At 38.4% G+C, this 19,205-nt stretch overlaps 1 protein-coding gene across 1 annotated transcript in view; it reads left to right on the top strand.

The window, feature by feature from the left end:
• The window catches only part of ERICH6B (glutamate rich 6B), a 38,605-nt gene extending 21,222 nt beyond the window's left edge, over positions 1-17,383 (top strand). Inside the window, exons 8-10 of the mRNA XM_053456027.1 lie at positions 1,793-1,866; positions 15,921-16,214; positions 16,907-17,383. Of these exons, the coding sequence (XP_053312002.1) occupies positions 1,793-1,866; positions 15,921-16,214; positions 16,907-17,383 (845 nt within the window). The remainder of the gene's footprint in view (positions 1-1,792; positions 1,867-15,920; positions 16,215-16,906) is intronic.
• The last annotated feature ends 1,822 nt before the right edge of the window (positions 17,384-19,205 follow it).

Raw genomic sequence — 19,205 nt, 5'->3', positions numbered from 1 at the left:
TATACCAATCCACACGCATACCAATCCACACGCATACCAATCCACACGCATACCAATCCACACATATATACTAATCCACACACATATACTAATCCACATATATACCAATCCACACATATATACCAATCCACACACATATATACCAATCCACACACACCCCAATCCACACATATAGCAATCCACTCTCACTTAATGCTTTCCTACCTTTCCTTTCTTCTTTCAGCTTCTTTTCCTCTTCTTCAGTTCTTCTGTCTTCCCTGTCTTCTTCCGGGTCAGAGGGCACGGACAGCGGTGGGCGCGGCTTCAGTGCTGTGCGCCGGGATCTTACAACAAACCCCGGCGCACAGCAGCTGTTGCCGGGCGGATCACAAGGGAGCGGTATCGGAGGTCTTTAGCAGACCTCCGGCTCCCTTGAATGATTTTAAGCCGGGTTGAACCCGGCTTAAAATCACTCAAGGGAACCGGAGGTCTGTTAAAGACCTCCGATACCGCTCCCTTGCGAGCCTTCTCCTCCAGCGGCGGACATTACTGTCCGTCTCTGGAGGGGTGCCGGGTGCCGCAAGTTGGCACCCCCTGATGAGCGGCACCCGGTGCGGACCGCCCCCCGCCGCCGCCCCCTGGAGTGTGGCGCCCTGTGCGGTCGCACACCCCAAAGGTCGGCCCTGCTCTAAGGGGCCGGGAAGCCCCACCAGGGCCGGCCTTAGGGGTCTGCGGCCGCACAGGGTTGAGATTAAAACATCGGGGGGGGGTTTTCAACTTTATTTAACATCCTCCATGTTAAATAAAGTTAAAAAAAACTTTATTTAACAAGGAGGATGTTAAATAAAGTTTTAAAAAAAACCCCGATGTTTTAATCTCAACCCTGTGCGGCCGCAGACCCCTAAGGCCGGCCTTGATGGGGACTTTCCGGCCCCTTAGAGTGGCGGACCCGGTCGCAGTTGCGGAGGGGTTAAGGGGCAGGTGCCCCTTATGCCCTGCGTTAATGCGGCCGTAGGTAGGGTAGGGGCCTGGAGCTGCAGCTCCATCAGCCCCTAAGTCAATGCGGCCCTGCCGTGGCCCGGCCCACCGGGCAAATGCCCGGTGTGCCCGATGGCCAGTCCGGGCCTGGTTACATCTTGTGGTCCCAGCATGTGATCTTCAGGATGAAAGAAGAAAATAGATAGACATGGCAGGAGGTCGATGATGCCATCAATTAAGTATTTGCTGTAAAAAGATACATTGTAATGATTCAGAAGATGTGATCAAACAGATTTTAGATTCACTAATGTGTAGCAGGGGCCATTAAATCTGTCTGAGGAATTATTTTCAGCTTCCCCAATCTTGACTGTTGAACACCAAACACTGTGTAGTGCAGTTTATTTTTAATGGGACTTTGTGTCCTAAATGTTGGTAACTGGCAATATTTACTCACGGCTTTTTTTTAAAACATACGTAGTTGTGGAACACCGAGCAAATATTATATTATCTTAATTGTTGCTAGATGCATCTTTGTGATTATGTACCTGTCCAGATTCATATTTCTTCAAGTACTTACTGGTACCTTTAACTGAAAGCATATGATTTTCATAAGAAAAAAAAAACGGTATGCTCTGATAATTAAGGGCAAAGTTCTTTGTAGCAAGGATGTGGGTGGAATATATGCAGGACCTGACCTGACATGGATAGAACCTGCTGTGGATATGTAATTGAGCTTTACAGAGGGAAGTGGTTCTTTGGTTACTCTGGTAGCATTTAGATTCATATTTTTCTTGTAACAGAGATAACAATTTCATTTTTGTATCGTTTAATATAGGGCTCCATAGCAGTTTTCCAGTTGAACAGAAACTTGAAGATCCTCCAAGAGGGCAACACACCACAATTCAAAAAGTATGTTATTGTTATTTTTTTACACACACATATATATGTTTTTTTTTCAAGTATTTTGTGGATTGATTAGTGATTTCTCTTAATTTTGCATGGCTGCATGTAAATATAATTTTAATATGGCTGCAGTGATATAACACACATACTGATGTTCAAAGCAGAGGAGGGCTGATAAGAGGTGGTAGGGAAGCTACTACCCACATGGGCTGCACTAATTTGATGATTTCAAGCCATTCCAAGTCTTTTTGTGTGTTTTACTTGCAGCTCCATACCTTGCCAGGGTGTCTAGAGCAACAATAACCTTATGCAGGATTTACACCTTGAGTGTATTAATTTGCCAAATGTGTATTAGAAGCATAGTGCACGCATTGAGTTTGTTAGCCTCGCTATCATTGTCCAAATGTTTTGGGGTACATGGTATTGTTGGGCTTCTAGCTTTGGTCTGCACCCTCAGCTGAATAGTGATATCTTCATTATTGAAATAATGCCCCTTCATATCTCTTACTTAAAAAAGGCCTGCTGTATCAACAAATTACATATTAACATACCGTATATGTTCCATTGCTGTTTAATTTTGATGAAAGTGCAGCTTTTAATAAGGAGTCTTCAGTTTTAATTGACACATTAATGCAGGTTAGAATAACTTGCAGTAGCTCAAAACCACATAATATTAAATAAATATACTGTATAAACTTTCAGCCCCAAAACTAGCACAGGGATCGCTTTATATTTGGCGGTTTAGGAAGCCCAATAACATACCAAACAGCTATTCTGTTTGAATACTTTTTGAAATTTGAAATTTTGGATAACCGATGGAATGATTGCAGTCAAGAGGTAACAATGGTGAGCCAGAATAAATTTATAACAACCATGTAGATATTCTACATTACTTATGAACAACAGTTTCTCAAGAAATGTAAAAAGAGTTGAGATTAGCAAAAGCACCGGTCAACAGTCTTGGCATTCCCACCTAGAAGGCTCAGCAGGTCTCTTTCAGATTGACAGAATGTTTCTGAATAAATATTAATATTTTATTATTTGGTGTAGTGTTACTGGGGTAATATAATGTTTACTAATTACTAATGCTCATATTCTCACAATATGACCTGACCTTTCAGGTATATCATGGTTTTTTTTTTTTTAGACAACTCTTAACTGGAAAAGTGAATAGAATTTGGATATTCATCCTTTTTAAGTTTGAAATATGAGCTATGCAACTGTGACTTTGCAACCGATTATCCATTTTATTGACCTTCCACTGTAACAGATGCTGTGTAATATAATAATGATTTAGATATATTTACTTATTTGAGCAAATCCATAGCATCACCCCGAATGCCTGTAAATGTGAACAGCCCAGCATACAAGTAAATTGGATACATTTATGTCACTCATTTGTGAGTCACTGTGAGGCTTCCCATCATCTGTTTCACAGTATCCAGGAATACTATTATTTTATAAGGCTATTGTGATTTTATTTGGATGAAATCACTCATTATTTTACCCAAGCACTTGATATTATGATACATTAGAAAAATAAATTATTAACCAAATGTATTATGTCAAAACAACCAAAGAAACCCATTTGTTTGTGATTACACCAATATTTATTAAGCTTAAAATTTTCAGGAAAGAAATAATACAATTTCAGATTTTGGACTACTTAATGGTCTAGAGTTGTACACCTTGCACCAACATTACCAAACGCTGCAGGGCTCCTTTCTGCCAACCAACCACCGTGAAGACCAGAGGCAAGTGGTATAGCACAGAATAGGAACATGGGCCTTGCATGGGCACCATAGTACTAGCTATGTGTCTTAATATCATTTCATAATCCCATAAAGCCTTTAAAAAGTGTCCCTGTGATGGATCATGGTCCATAAATCTGGCAATGGTCCCAGGAAAACATTTTGATTAATATACTTTGTCCAGCTCTATAGGTCCCCATGTGATACTATGTGGTTTGGTGCCATAAGGAAGATGTTGGGAACCACTGTTCTAGGTAATATCATGTGCTTGAACATATTCTACTCATGTCAGGATTTAGCATGATTTGTGGTCATTTGTCTGTCTACAAAGTATACTTTGGAGGTCAATTCACTAAAGAGAGAGTTCATCCATTCCCATTGTGTTTATGCTCCAAGAAGAGCTCGGCTCTACCTGTATAATATATAGTTAAAGCACTGGGGTTTCTTCAGTCTGTCTACCCAATTATATAGTATGCAGCACCATGAATATAATGAATAGTGAAGTGTGGGACCTGTCCTATATAGTCTCCTACTGGCTCTTCCTTTAGGGTATAAACCCCTTAATCTGGGTATATTGTTGCACCTTTCTTGAAGCAGACAGGTGTTAATCCTTTTCCAGGTAAGCAAAAATCCTTACTCGGTAACAGTTATTCTGTCAGATCCAACCCTGCTCAGACAAAATATAGTTGTAAATGCAATGCTTTGCAGCCATAGATAATAGATGTTGATTAGCATAAAATAACTCTCTTACAAAGATGTATTCAGTGTTGTTAATTGTATCGTGTGTCCATTATATTTCAGACAGAAAAAAAAGCCTCCATTGAACATTACCACACTGGGAAGAACTTCAGCATTCTGTTTCCAGATGGAACAGGACAGTTTTTGTATCCGACACTGTGCAATAGTTTACAATACATATGTAATGTTTAGTTTATGCCCTTTAATCCATATGCATAATGATTTAGTTTAATGTGTGACTAAATCTATAACTTGAGCTGTTTTAACATTGTGTTAGGAAAGGTTTGCCTAAATATTTGGCTTCTGCCCTTTAAAAACTTGTGTGGCACTTGCAGTATTTTTTGGCCCTACTAAGTGGAATGCTAAATTATAGCGAAACTAAATGGAATCAGGAAAAACTGCTCATAAACTCAGTTGCTGAACTAACATACTAGAACATACTATAGTCTCCATTATAGTCAAATAGGCTTTAGCACTTAGGGCGTCTAATTTGTATCTTTCGCTGTACAGATTATGCGTAGATCTTGATGAGCAGTGTGACATTTCAGGATCTATGTTATTCTTTCAAATCATCGTTTCTAATGACTGAGCTAAGTACTGTTAGTTTGTTTTTCATTAATAGAGGTTTATTATAGATTTTCTGACAATGCGCTTGCAGCGTATTTTATAAACACTTGCATTTTTTAAATGCTTGATCGTAAGATCAGACAAAATACAGGCACAAATAAATTAACATTTTACGTGCCCAATAATAAACAAATATGAAAGTAACCATTATTTTGCTAACAATAAGTTTGGATGAAAAGCCAGACTATGGATTCTGTCCTACATGTGCACACGGCATTATTCACATTGTCTCTACCAGTAACCATTTCAAGGGTTCAAAGAAATCTCTATGAAAAAGCTTGTTGATAATGGCTCTAGCCGTAAATTAATCATGAACTATTACCCTACAACATTATGTGAAATCACTCCTGTTTAAAATGTCATATCCCTTGAGTTGCAGAAAGTATTTTTCTATCTTAACTACAATCTACAGCTATCCATCAGGAAATATAGGTATCTTGATCATCTGCTCTGACCCACTCCACTTCACGTTAATCATCTTGGAGGATGTTGAACAGAAACCACAGGTTCAAGCCGTTTTTATGAGTAACGGGCATTCAGTCTGCTTCCATCCGAATGGAATGCTTTGGTAAGTTGAATGGTGTATTAAAAAACAATTTAAGCCAAGGCTCTAGAAAAAAATGACAGTTTAAGGTGAATCAGCCCTGACTGACGTACCTCTATCTTATTTTTCTTCACAATGCCCTTTAGATTACCGCAGTTTATCAGCAATCATTCTACTGTATGGTAGGGAACCGGAAAAATATTGTGTTGATGAATTTCTGTATGCTGAGTGAACGAGCAGGTCTTTGAGAGGTCACATCAACTTTATAGCAGACAACAGTTTGAAAGACTCTTCTAATGGCAATTTATGAAAATGTGGGGGTTTTACTCTAAAGTTTAGGGGAAGATGCAGAACAGAAAACTATTACAGGTGTCTTTTTGTCTGTACATTTTACCTTTGCATGGTAAATATTGTACATGTTTAATATTGGTGCCTTTGGAATTGGGATAATTAGCCATTGGTTTTTAGGCGAAGAAATAATATTCAGCAAATATAGTATATTGCATAAGAACATTGTAACCCACACAAAAATGATCCATTTAACTTATCCAGCCCATGTTCAAGTTATTATTCTCGATTCTTTTAAGAGATTAAAGAAAGCTCCATTAATTGTTGGAATACTTACCCCAATGTTTCTTGCCAACATGGAAAATTAGATTTGTTTAAAAAAAAAACTTAATTCTCTCTGAGGTGTATTAATGTAGTCATTGCTATGAACCTAATCTAAGACTTTCAGGTTAACAACAGATAAACAAATTGAGAATAAAATATGACTCTCTAACTTAGGCTAGAAAGCTATTTTCAAAATAAAACTGCAAGGATTCTCATGCCTTGAAATTCGTCCCAGAGGCACAAAGTGCCAATTGCACTTAATCGAAGCTTCTGCAGCAATAGTGGAATAAATTTAACCTGACGTATAGTATTCCTGAGTGCTCCTTAACCATGGAGAGAGAATACAAATTGGATATTTTGATCTCTATAAGTATTACGCTGGAAAAAAAAAGGCCTTGTGAGAAAAACAACAAAAGTATTAGAATTATGTCATTGATAAAAGAGCAAAGGAAACAAGGCTGAGATTTACCTCACTTAGACGCATGGTCCGTTTTTGTTAGCCGGGTTTCTTGAGAAACCACAGAACCTGCAATATGTGGAATCATATATCTGTGCACTATATGGAGTCTTATCAAAACTGCTTTTCAAATAGAATTTAAAATATTGCCTGGAAACCTTGGGACACAGTGGTGGCGCTTAGCCAAAGTGGTTTTGATGTTAAATGTCACAAAAATTATCTGTAATTATTTTCAAAAGTGTCACAGAAGAAATTGATTTAAACACATAGGATTAAGCCTAGCCTAGAGGTAGAATACAGCCTGCCTCAGGGACAGACAACAGGTGGGTCTTGCTAGATATTGCTCAACTATAATCCCCATAGCAAAAGCCCAACTTTTTTAGGAGATGCAGTTCAACAAATTGTCAGCTACCCTGGTCTATTCGGTAAAATATATGCCAGTTAAATATTTTTTATTTCAAGTGAATTCAAGGCAAGTCCTAGGATTTGCAAGGTCCAAATATTATAATATTCCAAACAAGTACTTTTTAAGTAAGCAAATTTATTGATATTCTGACTCTGCTTTATATATAATTACCATCAGGGGAAGGCCAGCACCTTCTACGCTGGGGGTCTGATAAAGCTGACTGGCCTCCCTGGCCCCTTGCACCCCCTGGTAAGCAACATGAGCGCTATACATATACTTCTTCACACCCCACACTATTATATTGACCGGAGCCTTTCATTATAGCTGCTTGCACACTGTAACCTCACTGGGTGGTTGGTCCAAGTTGGACCAGCAACGTTTCAAGGTAATTCTCCCCATGTACCCTGGTCTAGCCTGCCCCTGATTAGTATGCAGTAGTTGTATTATTTTGTGTTTTGAGAACAGTGAGGCAATTTGTTCTCGTGGTGATTCATGTGCCTGCTGTATTTGCAAGGGAAGTTGTGTAGGGGAGACGTTGCCAAACTTTTCAAACAGGCCAGTTCAACTTGACCAGCCCAGAGACTAGAGCAAGATGGGGTCACATGTGTGAGCAACTATAAAAATGTGTCAGGTCAAGGTAGGAGTGTGAACATGTATGTGTAAGCATGTAAGTGTTAGCGTGAGTATTTGTGTGCTAGTACACATTAGTTATTATGGGGTGAATGGGGCTGGGGGGCGCACTTGACCTCCCATGTGTATTTATACTATGAAAACAAAAGCTATGATATATAATGTACTGTATGCTGGTAGTTTTTCTTTATTCTCAACAAAACATAGCAGTTCTCAGGCTTCTTGCGCATCACAAATTATGTTATAATCAAATACTTACAAATTCAATTAGCTTTGACTTTCTGAAGTTTTGCTGTCTAATTCTGCTTGGAAGGACAGATATAGGATCACTTTAGCTAATGAATGCAATTACATTGAGAGCAGTATATGGTTTTGCCTGATTAGCTGTAAACTGTATAATTTGCCAATACCTTAAAACAGAGTTGAGTGAGATCTAGTGCTGAGACTAGAAGGCTGTAAAATGCTTTGTAATGCATATTAAGGACTCGGTTATTAATAATAGTAGTAGCATAAAACAAGAGACTATAAGGAAAGGTGGTAAGCTGGCTCCTATCTTCAGAGAAAGCATTTAAAACATTGATTATTCTGGATGCGCCTCATCATAAGGAAGATTTTGTTTCAGTAAGAGCAAATCAATTCACCATAATGCATAATTAGTTTTTAAGAATACGTTTTCTCTTTGTTGACCTGATCTTAAATTGATACTACTGATGCTAGTTCATAAACAGTTGCAGCAATGTGAAATTATGAAGCTTAGTACAAAAATAGCACAGTTGAAGAAATCTTGTGTAATATATAATACGTATAATATAATGAGTAAGTGCAAAGGCAAAAGCAGACACATTGGTGACCTTCTGTGCCCCGCATACAGGTTAACTGCAAACAATAGTTCTGACCGTCCTTCGGACAACTGAAAAATAATACCGGTATTTTAGAGATACGTAAAATAATGGATCATTAGCCCATGGAGAATAACTGAGCAACAAGTATTTATGACCATAGATGAATTGTGTTATGCTAAGATTTATGTTTTTCCAAAGTTCACTGCTAAACCAGTAGATATACTTAATTCAGACCTCCTTAATTACCAGGCATGGACAGCTATGCACTCCGTCCTGTTAATACCAGTTTATGGCAGGTTTGTGAATCTCCGATCCACTGGGAACTCTTTGTAATAGTTACTGTGGCAAAGATGTATGAAATGAATTCAATTAGCATATATTTCCCTGGAGTAGCTTTGGAGAAAGCTTTGTTTTCTCTTGATCAATATAGTAATAAAGGAAAAGGCAGCTTTATTAATTAAAATGGTTCCACTCTGTGTACATATATCTTTTCTCAAGCTTTCTTGTAATGTAATGCACGTTATCAGCAAAAAAAAAAGTGAAGTACATATATCCAAATGTTTTTCCAGTACCTTTCAATAAGCATTTCATCTAAACACCAAGGCCTATGTACTGCTGATTAAAAAATATTGTAAAGAAGTAGCCCCATCATGATTGTTCAAAGAAACTATTCCATTAATGGTTAATAATGTTTCTAGGTTTTAAACATGTTAGACCATAACATCATAACTGCAGGGCTTCAAAGGCTCCATATTGTGTGCTAAATATATTGATCACTTTAGCACTTTAATGCAGGCAGAGCAATTAGGAATTGGGGGGGGCATATACACAAAAATAATTAAAATGGGATGGAATATTCTATCTTGATATTAATATGGTACAGTGATGGGAGACAGGGTGACTCACATGGGAGTGGAGGTACATGGGTCAAGTATGAAAACAAGAGAAGTAGAAAATCCGACAATAGAGGGGAGAATGGAAGCATATATGGAGCTTGGTGGGGAAATGATATGTAGGGTGAAAGAATCATTAGTAGACATGGCAACAAACAGAGGTTAAGGAGACGGACAAAATGGGTTTGGTATGGAGGGAGAGAATTAGTACAGACAGAAAATAGGAAGCTCAAAGAGAAAAAAAATATCAGGACTGGTAAAATGTGCGAAAAGAAGCTGAGACAGATATAGTGAACAAAGTAAGGTACTGTGATTGTGTATATATTGTGTTACCCCATGATCATCCATTATAAATATAAACATTATGCTAATTTGGTTTGATATATGGCTAGTGCCCATCACAGATTTAATTGACGCATATTTATCTTAAAAAAGGTACATGTAACACCAAATATGTCGGTTCTTAAAAAAAGGATACATAAGGGAGTCTTTAAGTGATGATTAACCTGTTTGCAAAACATTGTTAGCTATTAATCATGTGGTTTAGTGTTTCATGTAGGGGTATACAGTTTTGAGTAAGAGCTAAGAGCGTTTGTAATTGTGTTGAACATAGTATGGATCCTGTCAAAATTAAAGTCATAATGCAATGGAACACATGGCTTTCCCATCCAGGACATGGATCCTTAAAAGCAGTCTTGGTGATCTGGGGTGCTCTAGGTTTTTAGGTGCCCCAATAGAAATTTGATTATACATTAATTAAAATTATACATAACGATGATACATTATACATCAAAGAGCATGGTACATATGATCACAAGATACATTATAGTGATATAAATTTAAAAACATGTGCCTCACCCCCACATGCTCTGAAAGGACCCCTTAAGCCAATGGAAGCACCAGTCCTGCTATTGTACAGTAGGTAAACTTATCATAATTATGAAATGATTCAAGATCTATACTGTAACACATAAAGCACCCTGTTAAGGCAAAACGTATAAACATTGCAATCTACATTTATTTTTTATTCCCCCCCCTGCCATTTGAGGAATCTAATTCCAAGAATACAGAATTACAGCTAGCAGTTTAAAATGTAGCAAAGCGGTGCTGAAACAGTTAAGGTGTTGTGAAGACTCAGCTATGAAATTAAAAGCCACAATTGTGTAAGGTGGCATCTTTTGTGCATAAACTGTAAAATCACATTGATGTGTATCTAAATACAAGAATTATCTATACCGGCACATATTGTGAAGTCAAGCTCAGAGCATCAGCTGGACATGCTTACTGGGCAAAATGATTAATCCTTGAACAGAGGGCATGGGAGCGATGCCTTATGCACATTCACATTGACCTTCCTTTCTCCAGTGTGGGATGAAAGACATATCTGAGAAAGTTACTCTTGCAGATCTTTACAATGAACCCTCAGTTCAAAAAATATCTATTTTTAGTGATCTTGCAGGATGATAATATAGATTAAAAACAAATAAAATTTATAAAATATACCGTATTAACAGTTTAACTTTAAAATCTGTACAAATAAAATTATGAATCTCATATTTCATTGTCTATGGCTTCTGTACCAATATAAGACCCCATAGAAAGGTGTTGAGTGGCAATAGTGTCATTTTTCAATTTTAATGGTATTCGCAGCTCCGAACTGTCACACGTTAGGATCGAAAAACCCCGGTTCTCTTTACAGTTCTTGCTCCAATGCTCAGTGTTGGTGCTGGTGCTTACCCCTGCCAGGGTCACATAACAGTGTTAAGCAACTTCTTACTAATAGAGTAGTAGTAGTAGTAGTGTGGTTGGCACTGCATGGCACCTGTGCCACCTGATGAGTAAGCTGAGCGAATGAGCAAATGTGTTTTATGTAGTGTGTGAAGTCCTTTGGCTGCATCACCCCCCCCCCCGGCTCCAAAAGGGTTAGCTCTCCCTTGGTTTTATTGGCAACACACATTTCTTGAAATGATAGCACCTTAGGCCACATCGTGCAACTGCTTACCTCTCTCCCTCACTCTTGTGTCCTGTCTAGGCTGAGTGAAGGTGAGCATGGATAAATGATGTCATATCCCAGCACTCCACCTCTCTCATATGTGCAGAGACCACAAGCATTAAGGAGAAGGGGAGACCTATTTGCCCCTTCCTAAGAGCAAAAGGGTCCCCTCAAATTCTTCCTGCCATGGGCCCTGCAAACCCCGAAGGTCACCCCTGAGGGTGTGCGGATTTCCTATTGTTAATATTTCACTGAATGATGCATTGATAGCAGCCCTTTCCCTATAAAAAATTAGCTTTATATATATAAAAAAAACTCCACTTAGCAAGGGAGACAGATGCTTAACAAATACAATTTGCTTCAATCTGGAGCTGTTAATGCATTTAGTAAAAGTATGTCCAAAGTACGACAGCTAAGCAATTTACATTAACATGCAGTGTCTGAATCAATTACTGGCCGTTCAAAGGCAAGTGCCTTAGATATTTTAATGACATTGAAAATTCCACGTATAGACTAACTGGGATATTTACCTCAAAAGATAGGAAGAAAAGCACAGCATTTTATAACCGATTATATAATTTAATATTTAGTATTTAGGAAGAAAATCAATGGTGTATTTTAATTAAGTCTTGGTGATCTGTGTGCTTTTAAATTAAGATGACAAGGTTATGTGGCCTTTCATCCATAAAAATACATGAAAAAGTATATATAAAAAACATATAATATCATATAACAACAGGGCAAGCACAGGCAGACACAGCCAACTACTTGGCACAGGACTGAATTACCCCATAAATAAAAGAATTGACCACCCCAGGGTGAGGAAGGAGATAGAGGAGCAGTAGCAGCAGTAGTAAGGCATGTGGTCTGTGCAGGCATTGCCGACCCTTGGTGCAGGACTGAATTTTCCCAATATTAAAAAAATTTAAATGGATCTTGAAGCAAAGCTGTCATGTTTACAGAAGTGTCGGTTCATATCAGAATTGGTCAGATGTACTAGCATCCCGGCTCACTTTCTTTTTTTTTTAATTCCATGTTTTACCAAAGAATTGCTTACAAGCGATCTTTGCCTTTAATCCCACCAAGGCACCAGAACATGACCCATCTGTGAATCCTCATTAGTGACCAAAATTGCGGCTCACGTTGGTAGTTTGGGTTGAGAATATTTTACCACTATTACAGCCAGGATGTTTGCTAGTACTGCTTGCCGCCACCTTGGCCCAACCTGCAAAAAATTGAATCACTTCTTCTTACACAAATTTCTAAATCGATTGTAATCACCAGATGGGAAAAAGTCCTCGGCCCTGCCTAATTTGCCATCAATATTTTATGATTTATTATTTATGTTTTCCAAAATCTAGAAGTTGTGTGGGTTGCAACTGTCTTAAACCCAATTCAGGAACAGTATTTCAGGAATGAAAACACACTGTTACATTGGAAAACAACCCAAAAATAAATAAAATATTATGAATAAAGAGGAAAACAAAACCTTCTGCTGCAGTCCCAATAAATCAATAAAATGAAATATAGTTGTGCAGCTTCTCCATTCCACCCCAGTAAATTTTCTGCACTACACTACTGGTCACTGACCGATTCACACTCCTTCCTCCATTACGCTGCGGCTGCTACTGACAAGTTAAAATGGCGTCAGCACAGGCTGTTGCACCCATCAATCACAGCCATAATCAATGAGAACACAGCCCCCCTGCTTGTTTTTGCTACTTCTACCTTTCAATCATTTATACGTACCCTCCTACACACAGTCCCTTCCCAATTTACCTCATCAAAGAGCACCAAAATGGGCTGTTATGGTGCCAAAATATGTCGAACGAATGAAAGCATCTTAATGAAATTTCAGATATTTTGCCGTTCCTTTTCTTCAGTTTCGTTGTGGGCCTCATTAACATATTCACAAAATTGGCAAATTTTGTTAAACATAAAGTCTGTACAAATCCAAATGCACAAGTCTAATGGCATGTCCCAGATTGACTGGGACTGTCCTGGAAATGGAGAATGCCTGTCCCAGGCAATCCCAGACTAGACTACGTAATGCCCTGGGCTGAAAATGATAAATACAGCCTGCATGTATTTAAGCGGGGATCCAATGTGCTTTACCTATGAGTTCATGAATATGGTCATGGGTGGGCATAGAAAGGGAAAAAGTAAACCAAAAAAAAAAACAAAAAACGGGGACAGAGATGAAGAATAAACAAATTCATAAATTAGTAAATAAAATCACCCTGGTGTTTGCGCACACATAACGTTGGCAAACTGTCTCACTCTTCAAATGGAAAAAAAACTCATGTCTATGTCTATTTTATCAGTAACACACATACTCCAAAATCAATGTCTATTACTGCTTTTCTTCCGGTTTAATCAGAGATTCAACACTAAGGTCTCCAGAGGTCGAACTTTCACCAGCACATTGAGACCCCTGTCAGTCATATTCTGTGTACATGGCACTGAAAGGGCACACAGTATTCTGTGAACTAAGAGGAACAACTTGAGTTGTTTTGTTGGTTTCTTAGAGTAAACGGGTCCCCTGGAGTCCCTGGGCCTCCTACAGGCAAAGATAATGGCAGCGTGCACACATCTTGGGAAAGGGATTGCAGGCAAGAGAGGCTGCCAAATGGTAAGAGGTACGTGTGTAATGCTGGCATGGAAAATGGTACTCACACTAATCGTCAGTATTTATGGAACCTTGACTACATATAATAAATGCAATGTGGGGTAATACAACACTTACTGCTGCTGAGTGGTTTGAATTTGTGTCCACATTGTTGCAAGTTGTCAAAAAAAAACCAGATTAGAATGTGGGCAGCAAATCATAATTTCAAAAATAGTAGACAGAGGTCCACTGCCAAAGAAGAGTAACTTGCAGCCCACAGATGTAGAAATGAAAAAATATAATGTCCAGTATTGTTTTGCAGTTTACATATATATATATATATATATATATATATATATATATATATATATATAACACCAAAATATATAGCAACCTTTCAACCACCAGGCAAAAATTTGTCTTCATCAGGGCAGCATACATGGAAAAAATGGCAACACAGGCGACCAAAAGGGAGCATCAGCTTGGCTAAGAGTGGTCAGTCTGTTTTAGTGTGCATCAATATTGGTGATGATTATCTGCTTGAGTTAACATCATTTAGTTAGTTTATGTCGCCCTGTTTTAGTTTGTGTTGGTTAGTGTGTTTGCTTGGTCAGTATGTTGGTCAGGATGATGAGAATAATCATAATGGTTTGCAGCTGTCTATGAGCATTTTCAGTTCTAACATGCCCGTCTCTACACATTGTGAGTTGTTCTTTTGTGAGTTACATGTACTTGAATAAGTTGTGAGTTGTGTTCTTCTTATGTGTGTATTATGTGTGGCTGTATGCACTGTAGACAGGGCATAAAGTATTTGTTGTGCTTGCTATGGGCAAGGCATGTTGTGGGTCAAGTATAAAAACCATCACAGTCTTCCAGGTGGGTCCCCACACTTTGTGCTACACTTCTGAAGTAGCCGTCAGAATCCCTCCTGTTAGCTTTTCTTGGAGCACTTTCGTCATTCAGCCATCAAACTAGAGATCATAAGATTATCAGCCTGTGTTTGTCTGTTGGGGTCCTTGTCTGAACCTATACATTCATGTTTACGTCCATTGCTCTCGCTGTACCAATGTTGTTAAAGTAATTATCAGGCTCTCAGTTAAAAACATTTAATGACAAGAGTAAGTGTGTTGTGAGGATAAATATTTCAGGTCTCTAAAAGTGAAAGGGTAATTTAAAAGTAATTGAATCTTTCAAGGAAAGACGATTATTTTGTTAAACTGAATGTGTTCATTTATTTGCAGACAATGGGTTGTGTTAGCCATTTACACATTCTGTTCTAATAGGATTCCCAATACAGAAATAATGGAGGCAGCAGAAACAGATAACTCGGACTGACCTTGTCCAAAATAAAGTAGCTTCTGGTAGGACAAATGAGAAATTCAAACCCCCCACCCCCACCACCACATAAACTACAATAAAATCATAATCCTCTCTTAAACAGGTTTGGGTAATCAATTTCAAATGGAAGAGCTCAGTCATGGTGAAAATTCTTGATACTCTCACTGAAGGTTGCTTGGGACCCTCAAGGAAAACAGTTTATTCCCCAAATGTTTTAATAATTTAACATGTTATGTTTTTCTTGTTAGTGATCACCACGTGTGTCATTTCTCTGCATTAAAATGAAAACACTTGCGGTTATGCGCATTAATAACATAGATCGATTGCAAATGCTAATCTATTATTAAGAGCTACAAAAGCTACTGGGTTCATCTACTAAACTGTGAGTTGCAGATGCGCTGGGTTGATATTTAACATCTTATCCCCTAACATTAACTATGTATGATATGCGTTGTTTGTTACTGCAGAACAATCCCTCTGGGACTGGCTCTAGATAGGATTATTCACTAAATGATAAGTCTGCCACTTAGTTAAGGCGGAAGGAAGCATTTGCATTATGAATGGATGACTGGTGGAGCTTCTATGGCATGAAGGGCTTAATTTGTCCTTCAAAATGTATAGTCAGTTATCTCCAACCTTGCTTTACACCGTGATTGCAGTTTACTTACATGTGGAATCTATGACAGGACTGTCTTAGACCCCCTGGGTGGCTCTTACCTTGAAGAAAATGGAATGCACAAGAAAATATGGACGTGGTGGGATTTTAGCCAGCATGTCCACGCTCCACCCTTCCAGTCCATCACACTGAGGCTCAATCCTAACACGGAAGTTAGCCTTTTAGCTCAAGATCAAATACATGTGACTTTCTCCAGCAACAAGAAGAAAGCAACATTCAATGTTGGCTCTAAACTATTGGTAAGATGTTAGCATTCACTCTGTGCTCTGATGGTCAGGCACCACACAGAGTTCTGTATAGCCATGTATAATTAATTGATATATTTAATAAGAAATATTATTTTAAAGCATGAATATTTTATGTTTTGTATGTTATTGAATACGGTAATTCAATTGTCTATCCTACTGAGCAGAGATAATTCTGGACAACCTGCACAATCCTGCGTTTTATCCCTTGGACAGAGCTAGAATTTTGTCCCCCCTGGAGAATTTCTGAGGATGCCCATGCATATATTACATTTATTTACAGCGTGCTTGCAGATATTAAAAAGCAAATGAAAAAGCAGCTAAACCTTCCATTTAATATGTTATTATATGCTAATGCATTAATTCTAATAGTAATCAAACCAGGTCACAATATGTCCAATGCCAGTTCTTTTTGCCCGAGTCTCCAAAATCAGATCATCCATGGCTATAGGAATGTGCAGGCCTAACATGTCTAAACTCTTTTACTCCCCAGCCATTGGCTGTAAATGTTAGCCCTTGTTCCAATTTGGTACTAGTAATTGCTAATCTGTACCGATTTCTTTGAAGGATAAACATATAAACAAAAGTTTTATATGTGCATGAAATGTGCATCAAATGATCACCATACCGTAATGTAACTTGATATTGGAAGTATCAATTTTTTTTTACTTTGTTTCTCCTTGCAGTTAAAAGATCCTGGAAAGGCCATCCTACTGAAGAAAGCATTAGGCAGCAAGGAAGCCAGCTACCTTCGGTTAAAAAAATATCAGATATACAGCCTGCTGGATCATATTAGCAAATCAGTTAGGATTTCAACTGACTTACCGAACAGAACAGAAATTATCCAAGATTGTGTTTCACAGATAATTAAATCAATAACTTATATTAGAAAGCTTGCAAGCAGACATCAAGATCCACTCCTGTTCCAGATGAAGTTTTCTAAGGGGATAGTTGGTGAGTCAGCAGGAGTTAGAGACCCTCATATTAAGAAAAAGCAGAGAGAAAGAATCAGTCAACAGACAGGTGGACATCCCGCCAAAGCGGCTTCATCGACTCAAGCTAAATCACGTAAAGACACAAAGGAAATGGCCAAAAAACACGGTGGCAAGCAACCAGCCAACAAAAATATGCAACAAAGGACTGAAATCCTAAAGCCTTTGTAGTGTCCAAGGTATGGTATCGAGATAAAGTTTTCACATGATGACTTTAGGATCCAGTGATCATAACACACAGGAATTATACAAACCAATTTAAGGACACACAACCAAAATCAGATGCCTTCACATCACTGGAAGCTCTTGGTGTGTGTAACATACAACAAAGCTGTGTGATGGTATTTTTTATCTCGTCAGCAACTAGCCTAGGCAAATGTAATAAATATTTTCCATACTAGAAGTGCACCTTATCATTCTATCCTATTTTGTAACTCATTAATTAGGGAACACAATAACTAGCACACATTTCAACATGTGGAATGATATTTAGAAGTAATAGTGTTTTTGACTGTTCACTTTCATATATATAGAACTTTACATATGACAATAAAAAATACCTGCGTACGTTAACTCCCCGCAAAATGCCTTTTACCACGTTACATAAAAACATAGAATTTGATGGCAGATAACTGCTCGGCTCATCAAGTCCGCCCATTTTTCCAGACATGGGTACTCAGGTCTTAATCAGTCCTTGGACTTCTTTTAGATTCAGGACAGCTTTATACCTAAATAATTTTAAATTCCCTCGCCGTATTAGCCTCTGCCACATCTATTGTGAGACCGTTCCATTTATATGCCACTCTTTTAGTGAAGTAAAACTTCCTTACATTACAGCTAAACCTCTGACCTACCTGTTTCTCTAACATTCTCCTCTGAAATAACCTTTCCCTGCTGTACAATGTAAGCATATACATATTGTTATCACATTGCTCCCGCTCTCTTCTTTCATCCATATTATACGTCTTGAAATCTCTTAGTCTTTCCTGATATGTTTTATCCTGCACAGCATTTACAATTTGAGTAGCCCTCCTTTGATGTGGTCTCCAAAACTGTACACAATGCTCTAGATGAGGTCTGACCAGAGATTTGTAAATTGTGTTAATTTGTTTTGGGAGGCTATGGGTACATTTGTATGCTTTTATCATGTTTATGGCTTTGTGAATGAGAAGATATGCAGTAAAAGCACTAATATTACATGGCACGTGCCCCAGACACCTACACCCCTAGGAATCTCCTTCACACTCTATCAGTGCTAGGTTTTAATGAGCTTGTCTGGGCCCATTAGTGAACTACTTAATATAAATGTAAATGTGGCTTTCAGACATCTGGACAGCAGGAAAACTAAATGCAATTATAAAGCCTCAAATAAGAAACCTTGTCAGAGAAAAAAACTCACAGCTGGAAGTGTGGCTAATACCAGATATAATTACCTCCGTTGCTTAATAAATCTATCTGCTGTGTGTTGAAAAATTCTGTTCATTTAGTGAAAGAAACATTTAACGGTACCATTGCTGTAAAGTGTCAAAGCAGCAGAGGACATTGTGGGATAACCTCACCATCGCCAATGGTTTAAGGACTTTCTATCTTTATCATCATGACTGGTCATGTACACAAAGGGACCAGTAAGAGTGGGCTAACTGGCAATGGTCTGCACCAAGGGGACAGTATGAGCATTGCCTATGGAAATACAGATCTTGTTTTTCTGTTCCTTTGGTCAAACAGGGGAATGCTGACAATTTTAATGCCTGGACAAAGCCAGCCACATAGCCATGTAGTGCCCCCAAAACACAGGTTTTGGACAAAATCCAGGGCAGGACTGGGAATCAAAACCAGCCCTGGAAATAATTGAGTATATCATGGTACACTGCATATTGGGTTCTGGCCCAATATTTTTTGTTTAGTATAGGGACAAACCAAGGCAATGTGCTACCCCAAGTCAGAAAAATAGGTATGGGTCAAAGACCATGGATCTTCCAGCAGGACAATGATC

The sequence above is a fragment of the Spea bombifrons genome, chromosome 2 (genome assembly GCF_027358695.1).
Source record: "Spea bombifrons isolate aSpeBom1 chromosome 2, aSpeBom1.2.pri, whole genome shotgun sequence".
Lineage (NCBI taxonomy): Eukaryota > Metazoa > Chordata > Amphibia > Anura > Pelobatidae > Spea > Spea bombifrons.
This window is presented reverse-complemented; position numbering and strand designations above follow the sequence as displayed.